This window comes from Eriocheir sinensis, chromosome 20 (genome assembly GCF_024679095.1).
Source record: "Eriocheir sinensis breed Jianghai 21 chromosome 20, ASM2467909v1, whole genome shotgun sequence".
Classification (NCBI taxonomy): domain Eukaryota; kingdom Metazoa; phylum Arthropoda; class Malacostraca; order Decapoda; family Varunidae; genus Eriocheir; species Eriocheir sinensis.
The window spans coordinates 18,175,389-18,186,002 of NC_066528.1; the positions used below are offsets into that span (position 1 = coordinate 18,175,389).

Consider the following 10,614-nt stretch of genomic DNA (forward strand, 5'->3'; position numbering starts at 1 on the left):
ATTTTTAAGCCTTTTTTCGCCTTTAAAGTCATTCATCATTTATTTTCCCCTATTTTTAAGCCTTTTTTTGCCTTTAAAGTCATTCATCATTTATTTCCCCCTATTTTTAAGCCTTTTTTCGCCTTTAAAGTCTTTCATCATTTATTTACCCTAATTTTAAGCCTTTTTGCCTTTTTAAAGTCATTCATCATTTATTTCCTATTTTTAAGCCTTTTTTCGCCTTTAAAGTCATTCATCATTTATTTTCCCCTATTTTTAAGCCTTTTTTTGCCTTTAAAGTCATTCATCATTTATTTCCCCCTATTTTTAAGCCTTTTTTCACCTTTAAAGTCATTCATCATTTATTTCCCCTATTTTTAAGCCTTTTTTTGCCTTTAAAGTCATTCATCATTTATTTTCCCCTATTTTTAAGCCTTTTTTGCCTTTAAAGTCATTCATCATTTCGTTTTCCCTAATATTAAGCCTTTTATCGCCTTTAAAGTCATTCATCATTCCTTTTTCCCCTATTTTTAAGCCTTTTTTTGCCTTTAAAGTCTTTCATCATTTATTTTCCCCTATTTTTAAGCCTTTTTTTGCCTTTAAAGTCATTCATCATTTATTTCCCCCTATTTTTAAGCCTTTTTTTGCCTTTAAAGTCATTCATCATTTATTTTCCCCTATTTTTAAGCCTTTTTTTGCCTTTAAAGTCATTCATCATTTATTTTTCCCTATTTTTAAGCCTTTTTTCGCCTTTAAAGTCATTCATCATTTATTTTTCACTATTTTTAAGCCTTTTTTCGCCTTTAAAGTCATTCATCATTTATTTTCTCCTATTTTTAAGCCTTTTTTTGCCTTTAAAGTCATTCATCATTTATTTTCTCCTATTTTTAAGCCATTTTTTGCCTTTAAAGTCATTCATCATTTATTTTCCCTATTTTTAAGCCTTTTTTTGTCTTTAAAGTCATTCATCATTTATTTTCTCCTATTTTTAAGCCTTTTTTTGCCTTTAAAGTCATTCATCATTTATTTTCCCTATTTTTAAGCCTTTTTTTGCCTTTAAAGTCATTCATCATTTATTTTCCCCTATTTTTAAGCCTTTAAACTCATTCATCATTTATTTTCCCCTATTTTTAAGCCTTTTTTGCCTCCCTATACTTACGTTTTGTGAGAGAAAAGTTTAATTTCTATCAGTAAATTTGTCAGGACTTAAGTAGGCCTACTCAAATTGATACAGGTGAGTTTGTGTCTATTCCATTAATTTACTAAAGTCACTCATTTAATTTCTTTTCCCCTAATATTAAGCCTTTTTTGCCTTATAACCTACAATTTCTACTACTACTACTACTACTACTACTACTACTACTACTATTACTAAACAATATCAATAATAATGATAACAGCAATAACCAGTCCCATATATGACAAGAGATTTTATTACCTTATCAATAAAATAAATGTAATTACTCTATATATTGACAAACATCACCTGTAGTAGAGTACATCAAAGGGTGTTTTGCATATATATTCGGCCCATAAATGGCTTCCACGACATATATATAACATTACAAATACAAATCCTTATGGCTCGCTCTGATGGTATATATAACATTTTTCAACCCACACATCTTTATAATTGTGTGTAATTCTTCCTCTTCTATGTTCTTTCTCTTTTCTTTCATCTCCTTTCCTCTTTCCTTAATTCCCTTCTTCTCCCTTCTCTCTCTCCTCTAATCTTCCTTTTTTTTCCTTCTCTTCTTTCTCCTCTTCTCTCCTTTCCCTCCTCCTCCTTTCTCTCTCTCCTCTAATCTTCCTTTTTTTTCCTTCTCTTCTTTCCCTTCTTCTCCCCTTTCCCTCCTCCTCCTTTCTCTCTCTCCTCTAATCTTACTTTTTTTCCTTCTCTTCTTTCTCCTCTTCTCTCCTTTCCCTTCTCCTCCTTTCTCTCTCTCCTCTAATCTTTCTATTTTTTCCTTCTCTTCCTTTCCCTTCTTCTATCCTTTCCCTCCTCCTCCTCCTCCTTCTCCTTCTCTCTTTCCTCTTCCATCTCCTCTGTTCTTCCTTTATTTCCTTCCTCCTCCTCCTCCTCGTTGTCCGTCTCTCTCTCTTCTTCCTTTCTTTCCTTCCCTTTCTCTTCTCTCCTTTCCCTCCTCCTCCTTCCTTCTCTCTTCCCTCTTCCCTTTCTTCCTTCTCCTTCCCCTCCTTCCTCTCATCCTTAATTAAAAATCTTCACCTACAACCTGTCGTAACCATGCAAATTACTGTACAATTCCCCATATAGTACTCTGGAAACATTCATATAAGTGCAAATCTAGATGAAACAACAAATATATAACTGTCTGAGGGGTCACTATGGGCACTCAGCAAAGTTAGAGGCCATGATTCAGGCACTTTTGTGATATTAGGAATGGTGGGGCAAGACTGGGGTGCTAAAATGTAGGGCGAGGAAACAGGGGGTCATATATTCTTAGACAATTCGGCACCCACGCTCTCCTATTTAGGGCTTTCGTAGGAGCGTCGAGCATTTCCAGGGGTAGTTTTCTGACCCTAGTGGTGGTTTAACCCTTCCTCTGTACTGTGAACCTAAGATAACACTCATTAAAACCTTCTTTAGAACCTCATTAGAACCTTCAAGACCTTTTTTATATTTAAGGCTTTTGTAGGAGTTTCAAGCATTTCCAGGGGTAGTTTTCTGACCCTAGTGGTGGTTTAACCCTTCCTCTGTACCGTGAATCTAAGATAACACTCATTAAAACCTTCTTTAGAACCTCATTAGAACCTTCAAGACCTCCTTTTTTATATTTAAGGCTTTTGTAGGAGTTTCAAGCATTTCCAGGGGTAGTTTTCTGACCCTTGTGGTGGTTCAACCCTTCCTCTGTACCGTGAACCTAAGATAACACTCATTAAAACCTTCTTTAGAACCTCATTAGAACCTTCAAGACCTCCTTTTTGATATTTAAGGCTTTCGTAGGAGCGTTGAGAATTTCCAGGGGTAGTTTTCTGACCCTAGTGGTGGTTTAACCCTTCCTCTGTACCATGAATCTAAGATAACACTCATTAAAACCTTCTTTAGGACCTCATTAGAACCTTCAAGACCTCTTTTTTTATATTTAAGGCTTTTGTAGGAGTTGCCAGCATTTCCAGGGGTAGTTTTCTGACCCTTGTGGTGGTTTAACCCTTCCTCTGTACCGTGAATCTAAGGAAACATTCATTAGAACCTGCAAGACCTCCTTTTTTATATTTAAGACTTTCGTAGGAGCGTCAAGCATTTCCAGGGGTAGTTTTTTACCCTAGTGGTGGTTCAACCCTTCTTTTGTACCATGAACTTAAAAAAAACTCTCATTAGAATCTGAATAACCTCCTTTTTGGCCTTTGAAAATAGTTGATGTTTAAGGCTTTCGTAGGAGCGTTGAGCATTTCCAGGGGTAGTTTTCTGACCCTAGTGGTAGTTCAAGACTTCTTCTGTACCATCAACCTGACAAAACACTCATTACAACCCAGGTATCCTCTTTTTTGGCCTTTGAAAATAGTTGATGTTTAAGGCTTTCGTAGGAGCGTTGAGCATTTCCAGGGGTAGTTGTCTGACCCTAGTGGTAGTTCAACCCTTCTTCTGTACCATCAACCTGACAAAACACTCATTACAACCCAGGTATCCTCTTTTTTGGCCTTTGAAAATAGTTGATGTTTAAGGCTTTCATAGGAGCGTTAAGCATTTCCAGGGGTAGTTTTCTGACCCTAGTGGTAGTTCAACCCTTCCTCTGTACCATCAACCTGACAAAACACTCATTACAACCCAGGTATCCTCTTTTTTGGCCTTCGGAAATAGTTGATTTGAGGGGCGGAAGCGTCGAGAAAATACCAGGGTGTCTAGATGTGTTGCCCCGGGCCCACTGAGTCTGGATGTTCCCCTCCCTGGTCTTCCGATTTGGGCTCCCACTCTGTTCTTAGCTCGGAGGCGACTTCCGTAAACAGCGGGTCCCATCGCCACTGTATATCGGGCTGTGGTGGAGAGGTGGTGTTAGTAGTGGTGGTGGTGGTGTGGTGGTGGTGTGGTATGATGGTATAACTAAGAAAATACATCTAGGAAAATAAAACTAGGTCAAAACAAGGTCAATACACGTACCTCCCTGACCTCACTCTCCGGGGCCAGGCAGGAGGTCAGCAAGCGAAGGTCAATGTCATCCAAGGTCGAGAAGGCAGCGTGTCGAAGAAGGTCAGTGTCCAGCTCCTTGAAGGTCGCTACTCGGTTCACGGCAACGCTAGGGGATGATGGGAAGGGGTGATAGAGGGGGTAAGAGAGTAATGGGAGGGGTGAAGGGTAGGCGGTGGCTGAGTGGTAGTGTGCTGGGCCCACATTCACCACATGATGGACGACGCGAGTTCGAATCCCCACGCTACCACCTCGGATTTTTCAGTCACCGCCGAGTGGCTTAAAACTACCCACATGCTATCCTTTAGACCACCCAAAAAGTGTGTGAAAGGGGAAGGGAAGGAATTGAAAAGGCTTTACCAGACAAAATAATGTGTCGAAAGCCTTTTTTTTTTTTTTTTTTTTTTTACAACAAAGGAGACAGCTCAAGGGCACAAAAAAAGGAAACAATAATAAAAAAAAGCCCGCAACTCGCTGCTCCTAAAAAAATAGAATCAAAAGAGGTGTTCGAAAGAGAGGTCAGTTTCAGATTGTTCCAGAGTTTAACAAATTGAATGAAATATGAGATCGCTATTTCGCCTTCCATAAACCACACATAACAAGCTTCATTACAACAAAGGAGACAGCTCAAGGGCACAAAAAAAGGAAACAATAATAAAAAAAGCCCGCTACTCACTGCTCCTAAAAAAAAATAAACAAAAGAGGTGTTCGAAAGAGAGGTCAGTTTCAGATTGTTCCAGAGTTTAACAAATTGAAAGAAATATGAGATTGCTATTTTGCCTTCCATAAACCACACATAACAAGCTTCATTACAACAAAGGAGACAGCTCAAGGGCACAAAAACAGGAAACAATAATAAAAAAAAGCCCGCTACTCGCTGCTCCTAAAAAAACAGAATCAAAAGAGGTGTTCGAAAGAGAGGTCAGTTTCAGATTGTTCCAGAGTTTAACAAATTGAATGATGAGTGAAGGAGATATTTCACCTAAACCATAAACCACACACAACACAACAACAAACAACACAGCTCAAGGACAAAAAAGGAAAAAAATAATAAAAAAAAAAAAAGCCCGCTACTCGCTGCTCCTAAAAAAACAGAATCAAAAGAGGTGTTCGAAAGAGAGGTCAGTTTCAGATTGTTCCAGAGTTTAACAAATTGAAAGAAATATGAGATTGCTATTTTGCCTTCTATAAACCATACATAACAAGCTTCACTAACACTCATTTCCCTACTAACACAAGCAGGTAGAAACACACTGGGACACTCACCTTGGGGCCTGCGCTATCTGCTGTGTGAAGTCTTCCTCGACCACCTCATCAAGATCGGGAATTACAGGAAGGTCTGCGGAAACGTCATACAGTTAATTAGTAGAAGCAGAAGTAGAAGAAGCAACTATTATTTTCTACTTTCCTTATGTATGTGTGTGTGTGATTTAACCCCTCGACTGTGGATTTCCTACAAGAAGACATCACCAAGCTACAGGAATGGAACAAAAAGTGGCTGCTACAATTCAGTGAAGAAAAATGTAAAGTCCTGCACCTTGGGAGTGGATATCCAGCACACCAATACCACATGGGAAACACTCCACTATCCACCACAGAGGCAGAGAAAGACCTGGGAGTGTATGTTACCAGGCTACCAGTGAAGGGATATCCAGCATACCAATACCACATGGGAAACACTCCACTATCCACCACAGAGGCAGAGAAAGACCTGGGAGTGTATGTTACCAGGCTACCAGTGAAGGGATATCCAGCACACCAATACCACATGGGAAACACTCCACTATCCACCACAGAGGCAGAGAAAGACCTGGGAGTGTATGTTACCAGGCTACCAGTGAAGGGATATCCAGCATACCAATACCACATGGGAAACACTCCACTATCCACCACAGAGGCAGAGAAAGACCTGGGAGTGTATGTTACCAGGCTACCAGTGAAGGGATATCCAGCACACCAATACCACATGGGAAACACTCCACTATCCACCACAGAGGCAGAGAAAGACCTGGGAGTTTATGTTACCAGGCTACCAGTGAAGGGATATCCAGCACACCAATACCACATGGGAAACACTCCACCACAGAGGCAGAGAAAGACCTGGAAGTGTATGTTACCAGGCTACCAGTGAAGGGATATCCAGCACACCAATACCACATGGGAAACACTCCACTATCCACCACAGAGGCAGAGAAAGACCTGGGAGTGTATGTTACCAGGCTACCAGTGAAGGGATATCCAGCACACCAATACCACATGGGAAACACTCCACTATCCACCACAGAGGCAGAGAAAGACCTGGGAGTGTATGTTACCAGGCTACCAGTGAAGGCCAAATCCGTGCCAATCGCAGCGGACGGGTCAAGGAGGGGAATGTGTTTTATTTTATCTATATGTTTGCCTATGTGTTTGACCCCCACCTGTGTCTGAGTCCGAATCCTGTAGCAGCCGTTTGTCCTCCTGGGGTGCTCCGAAGTCCCTGTGAAAGAAGTGTAATATTGACAATAATGCTTTGAAGAAGATGATAATGATGATGAAGTTAGATAATGATAATAATAATAATAGTAACAATAATACCTTTGATGAGGATGAAAATAACAGTACTAAGAATAATGATAAAAATAAATGATGATGATGAAGTTAGATAATAATAATAATAATAATAATAATGCTTTCAAAATAAGGATATATATAATAATAGCAATAAAAATAATAACTTAAGATGATGTTAATTAAGGACCACAATAAAAATGATGACCAAGTTAAATGTTAGTAATAAATGTCCGAATAATGCTTTTAATAAGGGCAAATATGTTAACAGCAAAAACAATAAGAAAAGGAAGACTGATGATATTAGGGAAGAAATACAAAAAGACAGAATAGATTAGAAAGACTGAAAAAATATGGAAAAAAAAACTTACCCAGGTCTAGCGGAGTTCGCCCACCCCCCTGCCCGTCGCCTCCCCTGGGGTGGGCCGGAGGAGGGGGGAGGGGTGTCGCCAGAGGAGGGGGAGGGGAGCGCAGACTTGAGGGGGGATCCGGACCCACCGAAGTCGTCAGTGGTTCCGAGAATTTCGCCAGCAGCTGAGCGTCGCCCCTTCCGAGGAGAGAACTGTGGGAGGGACGAACGCACAGATAGGATTAGCATATACATTTGAGGTCTGTGGGATTTTTTTTTTCATTTTCTTTCTTTTTTTTTTTTGTGTGTGTGTGTGTGTGTTTGTGTTCCTCCGATATATCCAAAACACTTGTATTTATTTCCTCTGGTGGCCATAATTCCAGTTTTTAGCTTCTATCAACACATATTTTATTCTTAACACTAATTTATGGGCTTGATTTTCTAGTTAGCTGATAATGAGGTCAAAAATGTTCCTTCGTAATCACTAAAACACTTGTATATATTTCCTCTGGTGGCCATAATTTCAGTTTTTTAGCTTCTATCAACACATATTTTATTCTTAACACTAATTTATGGACCTGATTTTCTAGTTAGCTGATAATGAGGTCAAAAGTGTTCCTTCGTAATCAACAAAACACTTGTATATATTTCCTCTGGTGGCCATAATTTCAGTTTTTCTAGCTTCTATCAACACATATTTTATTCTTAACACTAATTTATGGGCCTGATTTTCTAGTTAGGTGATAATGGGGCCAAAAATGCTCCTTCGTAATCAACAAAACACTTGTATATATTTCCTCTGGTGGCCATAATTCGAGTTTTTAGCTTCTATCAACACATATTTTATACTTAACATTAATTTATGGGCCTGATTTTCTAGTTAGGTGATAATGGGGCCAAAAATGTTCCTTCGTAATCACTAAAACACTTGTATATATTTCCTCTGGTGACCATAATTTCAGTTTTTCTAGCTTCTATCAACACATATTTTATACTTAACACTAATTTATGGGCCTGATTTTCTAGTTAGGTGATAATGGGGCCAAAAATGCTCCTTCGTAATCAACAAAACACTTGTATATATTTCCTCTGGTGACCATAATTTCAGTTTTTCTAGCTTCTATCAACACATATTTAATTCTTAACACTAATTTATGGGCTTGATTTTCTAGTTAGGTGATAATGGGGCCAAAAATGCTCCTTCGTAATCACCAAAACACTTGTATATATTTCCTCTGGTGGCCATAATTCCAGTTTTTAGCTTCTATCAACACATATTTTATTCTTAACACTAATTTATGGGCCTGATTTTCTAGTTAGGTGATAATGGGGTCAAAAATGTTCCTTCGTAATCACCAAAACACTTGTATATATTTCCTCTGGTGGCCATAATTTGAGTTTTTTTAGCTTCTATCAACACATATTTTATTCTTAACACTAATTTATGGGCCTGATTTTCTAGTTAGGTGATAATGGGGCCAAAAATGTTCCTTCGTAATCACCAAAACACTTGTATATATTTCCTCTGGTGGCCATAATTTCAGTTTTTCTAGCTTCTATCAACACATATTTTATTCTTAACACTAATTTATGGACCTGATTTTCTAGTTAGGTGATAATGGGGTCAAAAATGTTCCTTCGTAATCACTAAAACACTTGTATATATTTCCTCTGGTGGCCATAATTTCAGTTTTTCTAGCTTCTATCAACACATATTTTATTCTTAACACTAATTTATGGGCATGATTTTCTAGTTAGCTGATAATGGGGCCAAAAATGTTCCTTCGTAATCACCAAAACACTTGTATATATTTCCTCTGGTGGCCATAATTTCAGTTTTTCTAGCTTCTATCAACACATATTTTATTCTTAACACTAATTTATGGACCTGATTTTCTAGTTAGCTGATAATGAGGTCAAAAGTGTTCCTCCGTAATCACCAAAACACTTGTATATATTTCCTCTGGTGTCCATAATTTCAGTTTTTTAGCTTCTATCAACACATATTTTATTCTTAACACTAATTTAAAGGCTTGATTTTCTAGTTAGGTGATAATGGGGCCAAAAATGTTCCTTCGTAATCACTAAAACACTTGTATATATTTCCTCTGGTGGCCATAATTTCAGTTTTTTAGCTTCTATCAACACATATTTTATTCTTAACACTAATTTATGGTCCTAATTTTCTAGTTAGCTGATAATGGGGCCAAAAGTGTTCCTCCGTAATCACCAAAACACTTGTATATATTTCCTCTGGTGGCCATAATTCCAGTTTTTTGCTTCTATCAACACATATTTTATACTTAACACTAATTTATGGGCCTGATTTTCTAGTTAGGTGATAATGGGGCCAAAAATGCTCCTTCGTAATCACCAAAACACTTGTATATATTTCCTCTGGTGGCCATAATTTGAGTTTTTCTAGCTTCTATCAACACATTTTTCATTCTTAACACTAATTTATGGGCCTGATTTTCTAGTTAGCTGATAATGAGGTCAAAAATGTTCCTTCGAAATCACCAAAACACTTGTATATATTTCCTCAGTTGGCCATAATTCCAGTTTTTAGCTTCTATCAACACATATTTTATTCTTAACACTAATTTATGGACCTAATTTTCTAGATAGCTTGTTAGGCTAAGTGATAATGGGGCCAAAAGTGTTTCTCTGTTATCTCTTATGTGTCTATTTCAACCTTTTTAAACCTCACCTTTTTATGACCTGGGGAAACGCTTTGCTCGAGGAAGTCCATTGTTCTTCTTCTTCTTCTGTTGACCTTTGACCTCTTCTATTGACCTTTGCTGCTTTGTATCGTTTGTTAGGTCGTTAGTTCTTGATTTTCCTTCCTTTGTAGCCTTTTGTTATTCTTCTATCTCGTTCTTTCCCTTGTTCTTCTCTTTCTCTCTTGTTCTTCTATTTTTCTTGTTCTTCTTTCTTTCTTGTTCTTTCTCTCTCTTGTTCTTTCTCTTTCTCCTGTTCTTTCTCTTTTGTTCTTCTCTTTCCCTTGTTACTTCTCTCCTGTTCTTTCCCTCTTGTTCGTTCTCTCTTGTTCTTCTATTTTTCTTGTTCTTCTTTCTCTCTCCTGTTCTTTCTCTTTCTCCTGTTCTTTCTCTCTCCTGTTCTTTCTCTTTCTCCTGTTCTTTCTCTTTTGTTCTTCTCTTTCTCTTGTTCTTTCCCTCTTGTTCGTTCTCTCTTGTTCTCTCTCTTGTTCTTCTCTTCTGTTCCTCTTTCTTGTTCTCGTTATTTTCTTTCTAGTTCTTCTCTTGTTCTTCTTCTATTGACCTTTAGTTTTCTTCTTCTTCTATTGATCTTTAGTTATTCTTCTCTCTGCTCTAAAGTTAAAAAACAAACGTTCTTCTTCAGGCAAAAACGTTCCGTCACTGTTTGTTTACATTGTTTGTTTACATCTGTGGCCCCGTTTCCATGGCAACCACCCGCGGAATGTTGTTATGGTTCACTTTTCTTTCTTTTTAACGGTACTACTTAACTACACTAATTTTTTTTTCAGTAAATTAAACAGCTCAAGGGTAGAGATGAGATGTAAAAACGATTTGGATATTATCTCTTCTTCCTTTTACTCTCCCTCTCTCTC

At 38.0% G+C, this 10,614-nt stretch overlaps 1 protein-coding gene and 1 long non-coding RNA gene across 13 annotated transcripts; both read right to left on the reverse strand.

The window, feature by feature from the left end:
• Positions 1–1,396: 1,396 nt before the first annotated feature.
• LOC127001304 (intraflagellar transport protein 43 homolog A-like) lies at positions 1,397–10,444 on the reverse strand. Of its 11 annotated transcripts, none has more exons than XM_050865726.1 (8): positions 9,733–10,444; positions 7,045–7,235; positions 6,544–6,602; positions 5,390–5,462; positions 4,097–4,232; positions 3,745–3,972; positions 3,050–3,448; positions 1,397–2,895 (listed from the first exon to the last, which is right to left on the reverse strand). In XM_050865726.1, the coding sequence occupies exons 1-6, from the start codon at positions 9,772–9,774 to the stop codon at positions 3,841–3,843; spliced, it is 633 nt and encodes a 210-aa protein (XP_050721683.1). In that variant the 5' UTR covers positions 9,775–10,444; the 3' UTR covers positions 1,397–2,895; positions 3,050–3,448; positions 3,745–3,840. The 11 variants fall into 11 exon arrangements, with proteins under 11 accessions (XP_050721683.1, XP_050721675.1, XP_050721681.1 ...); XM_050865718.1 differs by having other exon boundaries at positions 3,050–3,596; XM_050865724.1 differs by having other exon boundaries at positions 3,597–3,972.
• Positions 5,653–6,485, reverse strand: LOC127001305 (uncharacterized). 2 transcript variants are annotated; one of them, XR_007755002.1, is made up of 2 exons: positions 6,323–6,485; positions 5,653–6,131 (listed from the first exon to the last, which is right to left on the reverse strand). It is a non-coding gene; the product is annotated as an uncharacterized LOC127001305 (long non-coding RNA). The 2 variants fall into 2 exon arrangements; XR_007755001.1 differs by having other exon boundaries at positions 6,224–6,485.
• Positions 10,445–10,614: the final 170 nt, after the last annotated feature.

Bases quoted from the DNA above. Each gene is read 5' to 3' on its own strand.
- LOC127001304 (XM_050865726.1), bottom strand. From the start codon at position 9,774: ATGGACTTCCTCGAGCAAAGCGTTTCCCCAGGTCATAAAAAG. The intron at 7,236-9,732 runs GTGAGGTTTAAA...TCCCTCCCACAG, and splicing joins TTTCCCCAGGTCATAAAAAG to TTCTCTCCTCGGAAGGGGCG. The intron at 5,463-6,543 runs GTGGGGGTCAAA...ACGTTTCCGCAG, and splicing joins GGATTCGGACTCAGACACAG to ACCTTCCTGTAATTCCCGAT.